General features: G+C 36.5%; 2 protein-coding genes across 9 annotated transcripts in view; one reads left to right on the top strand and one right to left on the bottom strand.

Moving 5' to 3' along the window:
• Positions 1-20,409, top strand: part of RPS6KB1 (ribosomal protein S6 kinase B1) — a 119,887-nt gene that overhangs the window by 45,089 nt on the left and 54,389 nt on the right. For 5 of the 6 annotated variants that reach the window (XM_040496932.1, XM_040496930.1, XM_040496934.1 and 2 more), the window contains one exon: positions 13,498-13,548. In XM_040496932.1, the coding sequence (XP_040352866.1) occupies positions 13,498-13,548 (51 nt within the window). Of the gene's footprint in view, positions 1-13,497; positions 13,549-14,809; positions 14,856-20,409 lie in introns of those variants that run through there. The other variant, XM_040496938.1, reaches the window with a different exon arrangement.
• On the bottom strand, positions 120-12,051 carry RNFT1 (ring finger protein, transmembrane 1). Of its 3 annotated transcripts, none has more exons than XM_040496952.1 (9): positions 11,897-12,051; positions 9,746-10,098; positions 9,374-9,450; positions 8,222-8,322; positions 6,580-6,733; positions 5,963-6,121; positions 4,779-4,844; positions 1,655-1,756; positions 120-1,019 (listed from the first exon to the last, which is right to left on the bottom strand). In XM_040496952.1, exons 2-9 carry the CDS (start codon positions 10,041-10,043, stop codon positions 885-887), a joined length of 1,092 nt encoding a protein of 363 aa, XP_040352886.1. In that variant the 5' UTR covers positions 10,044-10,098; positions 11,897-12,051; the 3' UTR covers positions 120-884. The 3 variants fall into 3 exon arrangements, with proteins under 3 accessions (XP_040352886.1, XP_040352884.1, XP_040352885.1); XM_040496950.1 differs by having other exon boundaries at positions 9,641-10,098; positions 11,897-12,050; XM_040496951.1 differs by lacking the exon at positions 11,897-12,051 and adding an exon at positions 10,563-10,674 and having other exon boundaries at positions 9,641-10,098.

Genomic DNA, 20,409 nt, shown 5'->3' with positions numbered 1-20,409 from the left:
GACTTAAGCATAAGATTCCAAAACTCTTTGGAGAAGATTAGTTATAAGGGGAATTCTTTTGTAAGAGTTTGAGTGGGTCTTATTTGTCATATTATTGAAATCATCAGTGGAGCCAGCTATTTGTAATTCATGTCAATTATTTTAATAGTTACTTCAAGATAGTTCATGGCACTATACAAAAAGCAAGATCATGAACATTAAAGCTGACAGAAGGATTGTATGTATGAGGTCCACAAACAATGAGTTCAAATAATCTATTCTCGATTGCTGATCATCTTACAGAGAACAATACAATATTAAAATATATCATCCTCAGTAAATTTAATCTTCACTTAGAAAATCTGATTGTTTACAGGTAAAAAATAGTATTTAGAACTTTCATTTAAAAATACAAATTTTATGAAAATTTAAGAATTTTTAGAATGGGAATTATAAAAGTCAATGCTAAAGAAAATTCTACTTTCAGATAATGTGTATCTTAAAATATTATGAAAAATATTCTTTATTCTGAAAACAATGTCAGGAAAGAATACCTGAGTTCCTCTAAAATCACTAGTTTTAGTTACCCAATTGACATTTTGGTAACATTAATGAGAAAACATTCACAATTTAACACTGCAACCACCTGTCAAATAATTAGGACAGGATAAATGTTCCATATTCATTAGGTTGAACATTACTTACATATTTTTTAAAACATAAGGTTCTTTCAATTAATCTCTTGATAAATTAGATTACACACTTAAGTCTTACTATAATAGTCTAAAATCATTTGGAAACATTTTCCTTAATGTCTAGTCCTGAAAACCCATTCTAATGTCTTTATCAATAGTCAGTGTAACCAAATAAAATTAGTGTTTTGTGGCCTTCATAGTTTATACAACTTAGTATATCTGAAGGTGGGATGAAGTGGCTCCATCTTTCCATTTGTTTATATGGTCTGAGATCACAGTTCTGCACAGTGGACACGTTTTCTCTCGATTAAACCATAAGGTAATGCATTCTTCACAAAATATATGCTGTAAAGGAATTAAGAATTAGATTTTATACTTAACATTTTAATTTTAAAATCATCACATTATAGAATCCTACTTTAGAGCTGAAAGGAATTTTGGAGAGCACTAATCCCTTCATTTTACAAATGAGAAAACAAAGTACGACATTCAAGAACACAAAGCGGTATTAGTGGTAGAGCCACTAGTGTTCTTTTGACTATACTATTCAACTACTTTTAATAAGATATAAGCTATCCCTGGGTAATAACTTTAAGATCAAGTATTATGACCTCCTGTCTTAAAGTGTTTGAGAATAACTGCCATAAAGTATAGGAAAGGGACTTACACAATCCAATAACAAATGCTGGTATTCTTAAAGACTAGTAACCAGTTGTTAAGAGTAGCCTGTTTTCAAGTCATTTTCGTATCCAGTCTGCCCTCTGAATTATTTTTCCCCCACATACCCTCCTCTGCATACAAATCATTAGAACATAAGGAACAAGGTTTAGCTAATCTACCAAACCCCTGATTATAGGTAAGAAAATTCTAGTATGTGCCCTGAATGCTACTTTATGCTAAACATTGCAGATTTTTCCTTGTAGCTAACATAAATATGACAGAGAAATGCTGTATTTGGTATGCTTAACAAATCTACTTACCTGACAGATGAGCAGAACTGGTTTTTGAAATTCAGCTTGACATACTGAACAAATATCATCCACATCTGAACACTGTCTCTTGCTGGCAGCCACTCCATAACTCTGTGAAGATAAAAAGTTCTGTTTATCTACAAATCTTTCTTTCCTGTTCCTCAAATACATAGGTGATGCTGTATTTCTCAAATCTCCCTTGAACTAGGCATTTGAAAACTCTGCTGAAGGATACAAACATTTCAAAACTGAACTACGTATGCAGAACCATGTGTGTCTTGGATTGCATGCACCAAGATGAACTCATTAGATACACAATAGGATCTTGGAAGATGGTTAGATTTATTGGATTCCCACATGATAGTGCTAGAAATTCAACGGACTTAAGAGACTAAGCAATTTGAAATATAATTACTATAAAGTCTACATTCATGTATTATGTGGCCCATATTGCCAAATAACCCACATATTACCTATAGCAGTGGTTCAAAAGAGTCCATTCAGAGCTTGGCTGCCTGAATGTAACTCGTGTGGAGATAGATTTAAAAATAGATTTCTGTGCTCCACACTGGAGATTGACTCAATAGGTCCAAACATACTGTTCTAATAAGACCCAGGAGTCTAATATTTTAAAGTTCTCTAGGTGAATTGAACGTAAAGAAGTTTTGGGGACCACTGAACATGTCCTGTTACTAAATTTAAAAATAATTTGAATTGTCATCCTTAATTATCACAAGTCAGAGAACACTTAGTACTAGGAAAAAATAAAATTTTACAAAAGAACCAGTATTGCAAAATGTCACAGATAGAGTTGTACTGTCAAAACTAACAGACTAACACAATTTCTTAAATTTCCTTTTCTCCTACTACAGTCCTTAAAAGTTTTTGATCTCTTTAAGATCTTAATAACTTCCTCACCAAATTCAATAGAATGTAGTCATTAACCAGACGTGAGAAGATTTTACAAATGAGATCACCTTTTTGTAGAAATGAGGAAAGGGTGGCTGAAGAGAAGTACACCCAAGTTCAGTTATGGTAATGAGAGCAAAGCATGACTTGACTCAACAACCTAAAGCTAGGATCTAAACTTCTTTCACTAAATACGGAGAGTTAACAAAATCAAACTAAAACTCAAAGGATAAAAATATTTAAAAGTAAGATTTCTGTTTTGGGTCTGGTGATGTTTAAGATTCCAGAAACAAATCAGGATACTGATGGATGATCCTGGTGCCAATTTACCTTCATTAAAATGTCATTTAGCAGAGTACACTGCAGACACAGAAGCTGACAGCTTTTAAAACAGCACTCCTCGGGCACCTGGGTGGCTCAGTCAGTTGAGTGTCTGATTCTTGGTTTCGGCTCATGTCATGATCTCATGGAGGTCAAGCCCCACATGAGGCTCTGTGCTGACAGTGCAGAGCCAGCTTGATATTCTCTCTCTCCCTCTTTTTCTGCCCCTCCCCTGCTCGCTCTCTCAAAAATAAACAAACTTAAAAACAAAACAGCACTCCTGTCTGGGATTTTGCAGACTCCCTTCAGGTGAAGACTCCTCTTAATGGTGATTGCCATTTCTCTGGCAAAGTTAAGGAACATGTGTATACGTGTATTCCTGAGAGACTCAAGAATAAATCAAAGAGTATCAATGACTATGATTTCTCTTTATGCCTTACAGAGAAAGAATATCAAAGTATTTTAGCACAAGCGTTACTAAATTATAGTAAAATGGCTGGTACTCCTATAAGCAACTGAATAAACTCCATCAAAATGGAATTCTCAATTTTATTATATCTTGTCTAAAGAGAGAAGTCTGAATAGGATGCAGCAAAACTTGTTATTAAATTACTAGCTCTAGGGGCACCTCGCTGGCTTAGCTGGTTGAACATGCAACTCTTGATCTTGGATTTGTGAGCTCACTTTAAAAATGAAAAACATTACTAGTTCTATCTAGCCAGAGAGTGTCCACATATAAGTACTGAGAATCTTTGAGACTACTACATAGCAAATGAGCCTCTCTCTGCAATTTGTAACATCAGTGGAATCACGTAATAATCAAGTTTATAGTTGACACTGGAGTCTCAACTTATTGTTAAATAAATGAGAACTTACTTGAGAACTTGTGCATACAGAATTGACTACTGGTGGGGAAATTTTTTCAGTAAGAAAATTTCAAGGGATATTTTTGGTAATGAGTTTTTCTCAAATTAACAATGAGCACTCTTACAGGAGCTGAATAAGAACTTAATGGAAGTACACAAACCCACCACTTGTGAATTTTTTAAAAAGGAAGAGGAACAAAAGTTCATGACAAGATTTTTATGGGAATGTATATAAATCCTGACATCAAGTGATTTGAAGGGCAAGAGGCATATTCGAAAATATAGGCACTGCATCAACTATAAGGTAGTTGTCAACATGCAAGTCATAGAGGGGTGTATGGATGGCTCAGTCAGTTAAGCATCCGACTCTTAATTAGGCTCAGGTCATGATCTCAGGGTTCATGAGATCAAGCCTGGCATCAGGCTCTATGCTGATAGCACAGAACTACTTGGGATGCTCTCTCTGTCCCTTCCCCATATGCACACATGTTCTCTCTCTCTCTCTCTCTCTCTCTCTCTCTCAAAATAAGCATTAAAAAAAAAAAGGAACTGATTATAGCCCCATGTGCCAGAGTACTAAAAAAGCATGTAATTATGAAATCCACACCTTTTTTTTTTTTTTTTTTTTAAAGTAAGCTCTACACCCAACGTGGAGGTTGAACTCAAGAACTAAGATCAAGAGTCACATGCTCTACAAACTGAGCCTGCCAAGTGCCCCATGAAATCCATACTTGTAAAATTTATGAACTAAAACATTTTTATAATGAAGAAAGGTAGGGGCGCCTGGGTGGCTCAGTCAGTTGAGCAGTTAACTTCAGTTCGACTTTGGCTCAGGTCATGATCTCATGGTTCGTGAGTTCAAGGTGCGTATCAGGCTTGCTCTTGTTAGTGCAGAGCCTAGTTCAGATCCTCTGTTCCCCCTCTCTCTCTGCCCCTGCCCCACTTGCACTCTTTCACTCAAAAATAAATAAACCTTAAAAAAAAGAAGAAGAAGAAGAAGAAAGGTAAAAAGTTTTTAACTGATAAAAAGTACTTACTGGTCGTGTAAAAAATATTTGCAAAACCCGTCGGAAAGTTCTTAGATGTCCAAAAAAGTCCAAAAGCTGAAAGAGGAAGTAAGAATTCCTGAATTCAAAGAGCCCTATCTGTTAAACCTAAAGGGGTGCCAGGGTGGCTTGGTCAGTTAAACGCCTGACTTTGGCTCAGGTCACAATCTGGAGGTTCATGGCTTCAAGCTCCCCATCAGACTCTGTGCTGACACCTCAGAGCCTGGAGCCTTCTTCTGATTCTGTCTCCCTCCCTCTCTGCCTCTCCCCTCTTCTCATGCGCATGCTCTCTCTCTCTCAAAAATATACATTAAAAGGTGCCTCTGGGTGGCTCAGTTGGTTGAGTGTCTGACTTCGGCTCAGGTCATGATCTCATGGTTCTTGAGTCAGAGCCCCACGTGGGGCTCTGTGCTGACAGCTTGAGCCTGGAGCCTGCTTTGGATTCTGTGTGTGTGTCTCTCTCTCTGCCCCTCCCCCACTCATGTTCTGTCTCTCAAAAATAAATAAATGTTAAAAAATTTTTTTTTAATCTATACATATACATTTAAAATTTTTTTTTAAAAACTCCAGAGATTAAAGCTCAAATCCCATCATATCAAATACTGGTATTAACGTAATGCTCATTGCGTATTCACTTCACTGTAAATATATTTAAAGTCCAATTATGGAATATTTTACTCCATTTACTGATTTCAGCCAAGTTTTTATCTTCCACTCCTCTCCACCCATTTGCCCATCTTCCCATCCCTTTTTTAGATTTCAGTCAACTCTTGACCAAAATGAAGTACATTTGAATAGAGTTACAATTTAGTTAAGACAAATATAACTGTCAAAGACCAGGCACTTTTAAAGTAGCTTTTTAAAAGTTTCATATTAATTTGAGGGGAGGAGGATAGTATTTTTGTGTATGACAGATGCTACTGTTGGAGATGAATATGTTCTACTCTACCCATGCTATCTGTGGAGCTCCACTGTCCCAATTAAATGTAAGAACCACTAGATTATAAGATAAAGACATATATTTCCATTTTTCCATTTCTAAACAGATACAGAACATGTCATTACTTCAAACTAGTGATATAAACTATAAAACAGTCCAGGGGAAAAGCAGTAGTATGTAAAATCTGTCATCATCATATGAATGATACAATGACAAGACTTATAACATTACCTACTTTTAGTATGAGGTAGAGTAAAGCCAGCAATATCCCAAGACTCCGTCTAGTCACATTACCAAACTCCCCATAGCTTATAAAGTAACGAAACCAAACTGGTATGGGAACAAAAGTTCGGTAATACTGACATAATTCTTCTAAAAGCATATACCAGTAACCCTAAAAAAAAAAAAGGAAAAAGAAAACAGGGCTATATAAGCTACTTACATAGCACAAATATTTCATATTGGATTGAGATCATCATGAGTATATAGCACAACTCAATTATAAAATTTTTACTGAATATGAGAAAAAAACACATGAAAAACTGCCTGTAGTCAGTTATAAATAACTAACTGATAAAGCCCTGGAGGAGACTAGAAGTACAAATCTAAATAGTATTTTTCTATATGTGTTGTGAGGATTATTCTGAAGCAATGTAATTCTGATTTTACAGAATTTGGAATAGATTATTTAAGTTCAGGTCTTTGAACAAATGGTCTCTAGTCTAAGGTAATACAGATAATTAAAATTAGGTTATTTAGAAAACTGAAAAGTTATAAAAGAGTCATTTCAACAAAGACTAAATAGTATTAATGTGGTTTGCTAATATTGTTCCAATAAAACATGTTTCTTACCTTGGATTTAAAAGGCATGATGAAAGAAGGCATCAACAAAATAAGGCATTTTAAGCCCATGAAGAGGAATTTCAGAATGAAGTCTGTAATTCCAACAATCCAAAGTACTTCCCAGAAGCTTGAATGGTCCAAAGTAGGATTTAAAAAAATTAAGCTACCAAGAGAAAAACATCAAAACTTACCAAAACAATATACAAAGGTCAAGTTTTGATAGGGGTTTTAAATTTGCTACCAAGTATTTTACTTTGATATGTAAAAAATGTGAGTTTGGCAAGATGTTAGAGTTCATGTAAATAAAATGGAAGATCATTTTGCTTAAAGGGACTTTTCAAATGTTTGAATTTCAAATCTTTCCTCCATAGAATAAAGAAAAAGAACAGTCTTTCTAGTATGTCATCGCTGGAAAGCTACCCTGTAATCTAAAGAATTCACTAAATACTAGATGTCCACCATTCTCTTCTCAACCAGTTCCAATCAGGGTTCCATCTCCTTTCCACTGAATTGCTTTTGTCAAGATCACCAATTCCTTCTGTCTTGCTAAACTCAAAGGTCACTTCTCGTTTTCCATCTTCCCTCCCTGAATTATTTTCTTCTTAGACTTCTAACATCACACTTTCCTAGTTATTCTCATTATGTAACTGATGGTTCCTTAAATATCCTTTGCTGCTCCTCCTCTGATTAATGTCCAGTCCTGGGCCCTCTCCTCTGTCTACACTTTCTTTCCCTGATTAGTCTTGGTGAATTCCATGGTTTTTAGGTCTATCAACCATATGCTGGATACCACCAAAATTTAAAGCCCTAACTTTGACAATGAGCTCATGACATATAGCTACAATCACTTTAAGAGTTCTACATGGCCTCTCAAACTTTACATGTTCAAAGCAAAACTGATCTTCCCCTCAAAATCAGTTCTCTTTCCAGTGTTTCCTAGCCCATAAATGAACCACCACCCAACCAGCTGCTAAAACTAAATCGCAGGGGTCATCCTGGATTCTTACCTCCCATCAACACACCCAATCCAATTTGAGTGGTATTGGTTCCCTCTATACACTATTTCCTAGATTTGTCCCATCTCTCCCAACTCTGCTAAAACCAGGACTTCTAATCATCGGATTAAAGGTAAAAATTAAGAACACTTCCATCTGACCTGGAAACTTAACAACTATCCTTTAGTAAGTCTTCTTGCTTCTAGAAACAAAGATCATGTGTTCTTACCCCCCCCCCCCCGCACACACAAGTAACTAAGAGAAGTGACAGACGTGTTAATTAGCTTGATTGTGATAATCATTTCACAATGCATATATATGTCAAAACATGTTTACATCCTGAATACATATAATTTTGTCAAAAATAAATAAATATTTAAAAAGACCACCACCAACACCTAACGGTGTTTAAAACCACTGATTATGTAAGTAAAAATTTAAGTATCAAAAACTAAAATAGTGAGTACCTGCTATATGAGCCAAGGCACTTAGTATACAAATCTGAGTAAGTCACTTAGAGCTATTATCTTGGAAGGAGAGGGACTGGTAAAAATTGAACTCTAACAATAAGTATGTGTAAGTTAAGATATATACAAAGTGCTATGGAATAAATTTTTACATAAAAAATATGATTGTGTATTTGTACCTCAAATTACCTGTAATAAAGTGACTGAGAATGAAAAGTGTAATATAAAAGAACAGAAGATCCTGCTAAGAATACCAGTAACCAAGCACACTGAATCTTGGAGCACCTTTCCTGAAAAATAAACAATTTTATAATTTGTTATTATGAATTATGCCAGAGTTATAAATATCATTTAACTATTTTACTTTAATGACTAATTTGTGAACTTAGAACATTTTAGTAGATTAATCTTAATAAAAATATAAATTGTACATCATTGCACTCTATGAATCTTTAGTGAACAAAACAATATTTAAACAAATTTTTAAATTACAGTTTTCTTCACTATATAAAAACAATACTCACATTACCCAGGTTTCAAAGAAGCCAAATCTACAAAATGACATAAAAGAACCATCCAAGTACAAACTTTACCTCTACTCCCTATTTTTGCCTCCCTGACAAAACCGAACTTTAAAAAATGCTAGGTTGTCAGGACTTATAAAAATAACTAAAAATTTTCAATTCAGTAATATTTTCACAAGGTAATTTGCTATTAATCTCACTTTTAAAATTGTCTTAATTACTAGTTTAATTTAAACCCCGAATTAAATTTTTATGGTTTGGTAGATTCTAACTACAAATATCCAGGTCAGAATGCTGATCCTTTACATAGATACAGCCCTTTAAAGTTGCTTGAAGGTGAAATTTTATAAACTAATCCTATTTTTTCCGGTAACTTACATGACTAATAGTTTATAATTTATATTATGGGAAAACTTCTTGGGCTTAATTTTCTTTAAAAAAGGGAGCCCTAATAGTTCGATACCTGTACATTTTATTGAACTATTTTAGATCTTCTAGGGCAACAGGTGAAGTTTTTAATGATGGTAAAATTTACTCAAAATATGAAGGCACTTAACAAATCAGATCAAATAGTGCATTCTAAACCTTTTAATCTTATCTAGTTTTTCTATCAGGGACTCAACATCCAAAGAAAATAAGGTGAAATAATTTATCATCAGGACAGATCATTTAGATAACAAAATTTAATATATCATGGATGCTATAACATGTTTGTCAAGAAAATGATCTTAATTCCTATTTCTCTCAAAAGTGAGTATATAATAAATTGTACAGAGAGAAACATTTAATGTTTTTTTAAGTTACTTGTTATACTTACTCTTAGAAAAACCTGATTTACAATGCTTTTGTTTGCATACATAAAAGTTGTAAGCAGCCCAATTCCAAGAGAAATTCCTGTTAGGAAATAAGTTCCAGTTAATCGAAAGAAAAAAAAAATCCAAGAGTTAACACAATAACATGAATTTACAGGAAACATACAATTTTCAAAGCTAACAAAATACAGAGGTTCAAGGAGATTACCAATAAGGAAATAAAATTAACTGAATTTTGCAATGAAACAATGCAATGTTTTATTATACCCTACCTGTTATATGCTGCATAACAAGTTTGACACCCAGAATCAAAATATATGGAAGACTTTTGTGCAACCACTTGAAGAGATATCGGAATTCTGAGAAAGTGCTACTACCATGATCTCCAGACTCTGTGGCAGTATCATCAGACTGCCTTGCTTCATTGTGGGAGTGACTCCGTAAGCGACTATGTATACATCCATGAGTACAGCTATGGACACTTGACCTTATATTTCTGGAGCTTGGATTTTCAGCACATTCTTTAGGTATGGAGTTTATCTGGATATGAACATCTCCAGAATGAAGACAAGAACCTTCTCCTGTCAATCTTGTATGAACACATTGGGAAGCTGAGGCATCCTCACTGCCTGCAGCTCCTGGAGGGCTGTGCAGTTGGCTACAGTTGGCTTGCATGACCCTTGAATAGTTTTTCTGTGATCCAGATTTCTTTGCTTCAGGGCTTGGTCTCCTAAAAATAAAAAATCAGAAAATATTCTAAGTGAACAATTAAATACAGGCAATATATTGTTCAGTAGGAATCCTTTATTCACTACAGGACAGGCCAATAGTCCCAGTAGATGAATTATCTTCAGGTTGTCTATCACTTTTAACTAGACATCCCTCTTCCCTTAATGTCAAGGCTCTGCTGCAGTACTCAAACTATTTTTTAGGGAACATCTGGTACAAACAAAATTGAGCTTCAGATGCCCCCTTCTCTAATGACAGAAGGAAACAGCAAAATAGTCAAAGTATGGGTGCCCAGCAGATGTTAATAATGTACTAATACTCATTCATACTTGGATACTTCAGGACATTTACTCTGCCCAACTGGAGCAGTTTCATCTCTGGTGGAGATTCTACATTTCCTAAGAGTAAACAGTATTTTTTAATGCTTTGAAAGGCTAAGGAGAAAAAAACATTAAATCTTAATGCCTTTTAAAGTATCATCATGGATGGGGCGCCTGGGTGGCTCAGTCAGTTGAGCATTGGACTTCAGCTCAGGTCATGATCTCATGGGTTCATGAGTTCAAGCCCTGTGTTGGGCTCTGTGCTGACAGCTCAGAGCCTGGAACCTCTTTTGGATTTTGTGTCTTCCTCTCTCTGCCCCTCCGCTGCTCATATGCTCTCTCTCGTTCTCTCTCTTGCTTTCAAAAATAAACATTAAAAAAAATTTTTTTTAAGTATCATCATGGAGAACTAATAATAAACATTTCACTTAAGTGACCTACAGATTTCAGTTTATGCTGAAATAGCTTTCCCAAGGCTGAAAAGATTTCTAATGATTAATACCAAAAGTATTATCTTCCCCCAGAAAAGAATGCTACCCAAACACCTTTAAATTTGGGACACTTGGGGAGTCGCTATGTAATTGCCAGGTAGGTAACTCTTTAGTCTGTGTAAAGATCATTATATAGTCTGCCCATTAAAAATGCCACCATTGGGGCGCCTGGGTGGCTCAGTCGGTTGAGCATCCAACTTCGGCTCAGGTCATGATCTCATGGCTCGTGAGTTCGAGCCCCGCGTCGGGCTCTGTGCTGACGGCTCAGAGCCTGGAGCCTACTTTGGATTCTGTGTCTCCCTCTCTCTGCCCCTCCCCCACTCACGCTCTGTCTCTGTCTCTCTCAAAAATAAATAAACATTCAAAAAATTTTTTTAAATTAAAATAAAATAAAATAAAATAAAAATAAAAATGCCACCATCATTGGGGGTTGGGAGGTGGGAAAGAAAAAGGACACTGGCAAGAAAGGATCCCTAAATTACCAGTGTGGCAGTCTTCGAAGATGCCAGAGTCGTAATGACAGCAGACGATACGCTGAGCCTTATCCCAGACTGCCGTTTCTATAGGAGGTAGCTAGGATTAATGTCAGGATATGTTCTGCCATTCTATTTCTTTCTGAAGTCTAACTTTTTTTTTTTTCCGATTACTGTATGGTGGTGTGGTTTTTAAATGATTTTCACTAAAGCTTTTCACCGATGCTCTGAAGCCACAGGTGCTATTTATTCCCTCAAACCTCCGAAGACTGACGCTGGACGGGACAATTTCTGTATCTTTTCCCATAAATAAAAACGTAGAACCTTCCCACTTTCCTCCAAGCACAAGCAAGAAAGGGGACGAAAAAGTAAGAAAAATAAACGCACAAAACTCTTCCGGAATCCCCAGGACAGAGTTTTCCACCCACGTTCGAGCTTCGAGTACCTCACTTATTCTCCCAGAGCCCATTCGCCTTGGCCCCTCGCTTCCTCGGCCCGCTTCCCCCAGGCCTTACCTCTCATGACGAAGAGTGAACGGTAGTCCCGGCAGCGACTGCGGGAACAGCGGGAGACCCCTCCTCGAGGCCTTCGGTCAAGGCCATCACCTTCAAACCCCACCACCGGCAAACCCAACCGAGCTCGCTGGTGGCGGCGGCGCGCGCGCTCCCCGGACGTCCTCACGCGCGCGTGCCCGCTCCCCGCGCAACGCGTCCTAGGACTGGCTGCGCCAGCGACGCCGCCTGTGGGTGGTGGCTGTAGAGAGGAGTGGGTGCTGCCTGGGGACTTCCTGCAGGCGTCTGCATTAAACAATAAGCGGCCGTCACCTATGTGCGTATTTCTGTGTAATCCGCCACATACCTCAGAGATCTGGACGTTTTGAGATTAAACATATTTTGGCTTCGGGAACCTGCCCTCGGAGGAGAGGCCTGACGTTGGTGGTTGCCCTAGGCCGGCCCCAGCTAGTCCTGTGGGGTCCTGGGCGCCTCCCCTCTGGAGGAAGGCCACCCCCCTGGTCCGCTTCGCGCTAGTCTCCTGGGACCTGAGTTGGAGGAGCCACGTCTGCAAGGGGCTCGGGCGTCTCTAGAAGAGCGGGGCGGAGCGAGAGCTTTCGGGTTTGGCGAGCTTAAGCCCTGACAGAGTTGTGGCTGGGCGGTGAAGTTTTAAGTGAACTGGGTTTTCGTTACGATCCTAAAGTTGCACTGTGTGAACTAGGCTCTGCCAAAATCCGAGCAGAGAAGCAAAGAAGTCGGAAAGAGATTTGGCGGTGGAAGTGGGAGATTTAAAAACGGTCTTGTATGAGGTATAATAGGAACTCTGCTATTTTCGCTCTAAGTTCTAAAATGAAAAGTTTTTTTTAAGAAAAAGTTTAAACAAAAGAAACAAAAAAGGCCACCTCTTGAGCCCTGGCCAAAATATATCTTAAATGATATTAAATGTATTCCGTGAATCTCCCCCATCTCCTCACAGCGATCAAAAGCCTTTACATTCTGAACCAAAAGCTTCTTACCTTTAATTTATAGAAATTGACGTCAAGTAAATAATAGTCTTTCTCCAGTCTCGAAATTAAATATTACATACCAAGTGCACTGAACTTACTTGGCAAGGGCTTTTCTTTCCTCACTACAAGAGACAATAAATGTGCACATATATATGTTATGAGTTGACCATCTAGTGGAAAAAGTGGTACTTTGTCTTTTTATTGGTCACTACCTGATTTAAAATCATTCACAACTTTGCCCAGGTTAGTTTAGTGGTTTGTACTTTCTGAGGCTCCTTAATCATGAGCTTCTTTGCACTTTATTTTTTCCTGTATCAGAATACAACTGAGTCCAGTGTTTAACCTCAATTATGCACTTTGAGGCTGTAACATAAATTAGATTAGTTCTATCACCAAAGTATTTGCCTTGGTTAGAGAGGCACTCTCTACTCCCCCTTCCCCCCTCCCCTGCCATTGGCATTAGATCTGCTTCTTACTATTGATTAAGATACTGGGTTTGTGTGTGTGTGTGTGTGTTTTAAACAAAAGTCTTCCTGACAAATTAGGTTTCTGGGTCAGTAAGGCTGTCTTAGCCCATTTGAGCTGCAAAGCTATAAACAACAAATTTATTTCTCACAGTTCAGGAGCCTACGAAGTCCAGCATCAAGGTTCTGGCAGATTTGGTGTCTGGTAAGTACTTGTTTCCTTCAGTATCTGTTTCCTAGTCTTTTTGCTGTGCCCTCATATGGTGGAAGGGTAGAAGGAGCTCTTTGGAATCTCATTCATAAGAGTTCTGCCCTCATGACGTAATCACCTACCTTCACCTCCTAATACCATCACATTGGGCGTTAGGATTTCAATGTATGAATTTTGCAAAGGACACAAAAACTAGGACTGTAGCAAAGGCTGAGGGCCAGGCTCTGGACTGCAGTGAATTTTTCAAGGAGACTTATTTGTGTATATATTCTCTCATTCCAGCGACAATACAACATGGATATTTTTACTTTAAACTTTAAAATGTATGATAATTTAGGGAAAGAGAAAGAGAGTCAGTCTTACTTAATCCAGCTATAGCTACAATGTGGCATCAATCTGTTTTAGTACATTGATAGTTTTAGTACATTAGGTACATTTTAAATTTAGTACATTTATATACTCCACTGTTAAATTCTCATTTTAACATATTCATAACACATTACAGATGTATTAGTACAGATTGAAAGTTTAGTATACTTGGAACTACATTCTACTCAAACAACTTCACTGAAAAGTAACGTTTGAAGAAGAGTACTGAATTGATGACAGTATTTGACAATGAAAGACTTATCTCATAAATTTTCTTTCCACTAGCATCTAGAATGTTGGAAATGAATTAATCAATTAAACAGCATTTAATGACTACTTACTAAATGTCAATAATTGTTCTAAATGTTGGAGAGATAGATATTTTAAAAGGTATAGTCCCTCTCCCACAGTGAAGTAAGTAGGTAGACAAGACTCTAAACAAATAATTATAGTGTACTGGAATAAACACTATAATTGAAGGTTGTAGGAGATGCAATCGAAGCAAGAAATGGAGCATTTAACTTTGTCGGGCAGGACCTGCTTCATTAAATTTGTGGTGTTTGAGATGAATCTTGAAGAATGTGTCAAAATTTGGTAGGATACAAGCAGTAACAGGACATTCCAGATAGAAACAACATTAGGTAGAAAGGCATGGTATTGAAACACTATGGCCCTTTGAAGGACTTAGTTTTTTGTTTCTGAAAGAGTAGGGTGCATATGAGGGAATAGTAAGAGTAAGTAACATTTTAATAGTAAGAGTAAGTAAAGATTTTGTGGATCTCGTTTAGGAATTCATTCCATAGTTTATTCTAATGGCAAAAGGAAAACTATTGAGTTTTAAGCAGCAGAGGTTTTTTATGTTTTTTGTTTTTATTTGTGTTTAGAGAGAGAGACAGAGCATGAGTCTGGAAGGGTCAGAGACAGAGGGAGACACAGAATCTGAAGCAAGCTCCAGGCTTCGAGCTGCCTGACATGGGGCTCGAACCCACAGACCACAAGATCATGACCCGAGCCGAAGACAGACACTTAATTGACTGAGCCACCCAGGCACCCTGAAATAGCAGAGTTTTGTGACAAGATTTGCATTTTCTGAAAAATTCACATGCTAATCATTTATAGCAATACAAGCTCAGTTAGGAGATTATTCCGAATAGTTGGAAGTAGGAGATGAGAAGCTCTTAAACTCCTCAGTAAAATGGGATTCATGAGATTGGAGGGGTTAAAAGGAGATAGAATCATAGAATCAACAGGATTAAGTGTAAATTGTTGCAGTTATGCCTTCCTTCTCAAGCCAATTGTTCATGCCCACCTATTCCATACTCTTGGGTAGCCCCCTCCCAGACGGACTAACTCATGTGACTTGCTGTGGCCATTGGGATAATAGCAGTTGTAATTTAGCAGGGACTTGAAGGATGTTTGCACATTTGGGACTTGCCGTTTTATTGTTGACAACCCTTCTGCCACCATGTAATCAAATCAGTCTTGCTTCCTAGAAGATGAAGGACCACTTGGAGAGAGGCCCCAAGTGTCCCAGCGATCTCAACCTTCCCATTTGAGGCCCCAAACATATGTGTGAGGCCATCCTAGACTGTCCAGCCCCAACTAAGATGGTTCAGACCAGAAGAATCAGCTAGTCAACCCACAGAATCACAGGACATAATAAATATTTACTTTTAAGCCCTCAGATTTGGAGCAGTTTGTTTCATAACAAAAGTTAACTGATACCCTAAACGACCACGTAGATGTGGATTGGATAAGAAGTCATCTAAGATGAATCTCTCCTTTGTAGCTTGAGTGGATAAATCAATATTGGAAAGCTATGAATATTAGAACAAGTAAATTGGTGGTATTACCAAAGATAATGAGAAATATGTATTTTTAAAGACAAGTTTTGGGAGGGATAACAATAAATTCAGTTGTGGAAATAGAATCTTAGGAGTTCTTGGAATATACAGGTGAAGATATCCATTGACTATGATATAAAGATCTGGAGATCGTAACTTTGGAGTAAAAGCTGTGGCTTTGAATAACATTGACCAATTCTCATTTATTAGTTTTGGGAGCTTTCTTTGTAGATTCCTTAATATTCTGTACTTAGACATTGTTGTCTATTACCAGATACAACTTCTAACTTTCTAATCTGTATGCTTTTTATTTCTTATTGTATTGGTTTGAACTGCCATTACATGTTGAATAGGAATGGTGAGAGTAGATGTCCTAGTCCTGTTCCTGATTTTAGGGACTAAACAGGAAAAATAGTTTTTTACTATTAAGTGTTACCTATAGTTTTTTGGGTTTTTTTTGTAGGTGTCATTTTTTTCAAGTTAGGGAAGTTCCCTTCTTTTCTTAGATTACTAAGAGTTTTTATCATGAATAGATGTTGAATTCTGCCAAATGCTTTTCCTGCCTTTATTGAGAAATCAGTTTTTCTTCTTTAGTCTGTTAATATGATGAATTATGTCAGTTAATTTTTAAATGTTGACTCAGCCTTGAATTTCCAGAATAAAACACATTAGGTTGTAGTATATTATCTTTTTCACATGTTGCATTTTTTTAAACTAATATTTTGTGGTGGATTTTTGCATCTATGTTTATGGGAGGTATTGCCTTTCTTATAATGTGTTTATCTGGCTTTGGTAACAGGGATGTGTTTCTGAATTGGAAATGTTTCCCCTTTTCCTGTTTTCAGAAAAGGTTGTATAGATTTAGTATTATTTCTTACACTATGATTTGGTAGATTGATGGTGAAGCCACTTGGCATAGAATTTTCTTTATAGAGAAGTTTTAAATTACAGATTTAATTGCTTTAATATTTACAGGATTATTCAGGTTATGTATTTCTTCCTAAGTGAGCTTTGGTAATTTGTGTCTATGGATTAATTGTGTAATATTCTCTTAAATATCTGTAGTGTCTGTGATGATGTTACCCTTTCATTCCTAATTTTGGTAATTTGTGTCTTGTTTTTTTGTTTTTTGGTTTGTTTTTTTTTTTTTTTTTTTTTTTTGGTCAGTGTAGCTAGAAGTTTCTAGATTTTGTTAGTATTTTCAATAAAATTTGTTTTATTTTGGTATTACTTCTTTTTCTCTGTTGTTTTCCTATTTTGAACTTTACTGATTTCTGCTCTTTATTATTTCTCATCTCTTTTGTATTTACTCTTTATATGGTTTCTAAAGCTAGAAGTTTGTTTGTTTGTTTGTTTTTAAGTAGGCTTTCTGCCCAATGTGGGGCTTGAATTCATGACACTGAGATTAAGAGCCTCATGTTCTATTGACTTAGCCAGTTAGGCACCCCTCTAAAGGTAGAAGTTTAGATCATTGATTTGGGATCTTATTTTTTGACATGAACATGTAATTTTATGTATTTCCTTCTAAGCACTGCTTTGGCTGAAGCTCATAAATTTTGATATGTTGTATTTTTATCTGAATTCCATTCAAAATATTTTCTAGTTTCCCTGTGTTGTCGTCTTTGACCCATGGGTTACTAGAAGTGTGTTAATTTTCAAATATTTGTGACTTTTCTAGATATCTTTCTGTTATTTGTTTCTCATTTAATTCTGATATATTCAGTGAATGTACTTTCTATGATTTCAATTCTTTAAATTTTGTATTATGACCTAGAATATCATATGTCTTTTTAAAAAATATTATATTTTTAAGTAATCTCTACACCCAACATGGGGCTGGAACCCCAAGATCAAGAGTCACATGCTGTGCCAATCAAGCCAGCGAGGCACCACACCCCTAGAATATCATATGTCTTGGTAAATGCTCCAGGTACACTTGAAAAGAATATATCTTCTGCTCTTGTTAAGGTAGAGTGTTCTACAAATGTTTTAGGTCAAGGTGGTTGATGGTGTTGTTCAGGTCTTCTCAATCTTTGCTGACTTTCTGTCTACTTATTCTGTCCATTGCTGAGAGAAGTCTCCAGCACCTGGGTGGCTCAGTTAAGCATCTGACTTGGGCTCAGGTCATGATCTCACGGTCCATGAGTTCAAGTCCCACGTTGGGTGAACTCCAGTCCCACTTCAGGTGAGCTCATGCCCTTCTTCAGATGAGCATGGGCCCCACTTTGGGTAAGCATGGGTCCTTCTTTGGGTGAGCATGAACCCCGCTTCATGTAAACATGAGCCCCGCTTCAGGTGAGCCCCACTTCTCTCTCTCTCTCTCTCTGTCCCTCATGGGAGAGTCTCTCTCTTTCTCTCTCTCTCTCTCTCTCTCTCTTCCCCTCTCTCTCCCTCTTTCTCTCTGCTTACTTGCATCCCCTATGTCTCTCTCAAAAAAAAAAAAAAGAAACATTGAAGTCTCCAAGTATAATAATAAATTTGTCTGTTTATCTTTACAACTCTTTAGTTTTTGCTTCATGTATTTTGAAGATATATATTTTTTTAATTTTTTAACGTTTATTTATTTTTGAGACAGAGAGAGACAGGGCATGAATAGGGGAGGGTCAGAGTGAGAGGGAGACACAGAATCCGAAGCAGGCTCCAGGCTCTGAGCTATCATCACAGAGCCTGACACGGGGCTCAAACTCACAGACTGTGAGATCATGACCTGAGCCGAAGTCGGACGCTTAACCGACTGAGCCACCCAGGCGCCCCTGAAGATGTATTTTTAGGTCCATACACAATTACAATTTTTTTTTCACACTTACAATTCTTATGTCTTCTTGGCAAATTGATCCTTTTAACATTGTTTAACATTGTATAATATCCCTCTTTATCCATGGTGATATGTAGCAACTCCACTTCTTTTGACTAGTGTTTTTCCCATCCTTTTACTCCTAATCTATCAATAGGTTGCTTATTTTATTTTAGTTGAATCTTCAAAAAAAAAAAAAACCTCATTCTGACAACTTTTTCTTTTAATTGGTATGTTTCGACTATTTACATTTAGTGTAATAATTGATGCTGTTGGACTTAGGTTACCCTTTTATTAATTGTTTTCTGTTTGTGACTTCTTTTTAATTTTTCTCTTTCACCTTTTCTGCCTTCTTTTAGATTGTGTGGATACTTTTAGTATTCCATTATAATTTATCTATTAGTTTTTTGATTATTTGTTTAAAAAAATTTTTTTAATGTTTATTTATTTTTGAGAGAGAGAGAGAGAGAGCGAGAGAGCAGGGGAGGGGCAGAGAGAGAGGGAGACAGAATCTGAAGCTCCAGGCTCTGAGCTCTCAGCACAGAGCCCAACATGGGGCTCAAACTCATGAGCTACAACATCATGACCTGATATTCTGAAGTCAGACCTGATATTCTGACCTGAAGTCAGCCACCCAACCAACTGAGCCACCCAGGTGCCCCTGGTTATCTGTTTAGAAACACTTTTTCATTTTCTAATTTTTAGTTGTGGTAAAATACACATAACATAAAGTTTACTATTTTTAACTATTTAACTATTAACTATTTTTAGGTGTATAGTTCAGTATTGTTAAGTATAGTCACACTGTTGTGCAACCATTCCTCAGAACTTATCCATCTTGTGAAACTGAAACCCATTAAGTAATAACTCCCCATTTTCCTTCTTCCCAAGCTCTGGCAAACACCATTCTACGTTCTGTTCCTATGAATTTGACTCCTCTAGATACATCATACAAATGGATTTATACATTATTTGTCTTTGTGACTGGCTTATTTCACTTGGCATAATATCCTCATAGTTCCTTTATGTTGTAGCAGGTATTAGAATTTACTTCCTTTTTAAGGCTGAATAATAATCCACTTTGTATACCACATTTTGTTTATTCATTCATCTGCTGATGGACACTTGGTTCCTTCCACCTTTAGGCTATTTTGAATAATCTGCCATAAATATGGGTACACAACTATCTCTTTGAGATTCAGCTTTCATTTATTTTGGATATACCCCAGAAGTAGAATTATTATATCAATTTTTAATTTTTTGAGGAACTGCCATACTGTTTTCCTTAGCAACTACACTATTTTACATTATCTCCAACAGTATACCAGAATTTTAATTTCTCTACATCTTCACCACACCTGTTATTTTTTCCCTTCATTTCTTCCCTCCTTCCTTTTTAAAATAGTAGCCATTTTGTTAGATGTGAGGTGATATCTCATTGTTGTTTTCTTTTATACAGCTTTATTGAAATATAGTTGACATGTAATCATTATGGTTTGATTTGCATTTCCATAACGATTAATGATGTTGAGCATCTTTTCATATGCTTATGTTAGCCATTTGTATATGTTCTTGGAGATAATTGTTTTTAATGGTTCTTTTAATGATTATACTATACATCCCTAACCTTTCACAGTTTACTTCAAGTAAAATGTCAGAATCTTATATCCGTATAGGTGCCTTTGTTTTCCTCCCTTCTGATTATCATGTTGATTGCATTTCTGTCATTTGAAAACTACATCAAATGATGTTATAATTTTTGCTTATAATAGTCATACAAATTTTAGAGAAATTTAGTGAAAAAATAGTCTTTTATATTTATCTACCTATTTAGATTTATTTTGCTTT

This window comes from Herpailurus yagouaroundi, unplaced genomic scaffold (assembly GCF_014898765.1).
Source record: "Herpailurus yagouaroundi ecotype Mexico unplaced genomic scaffold, PumYag 189, whole genome shotgun sequence".
In the NCBI taxonomy this organism is placed as follows: domain Eukaryota; kingdom Metazoa; phylum Chordata; class Mammalia; order Carnivora; family Felidae; genus Herpailurus; species Herpailurus yagouaroundi.
This window is presented reverse-complemented; position numbering and strand designations above follow the sequence as displayed.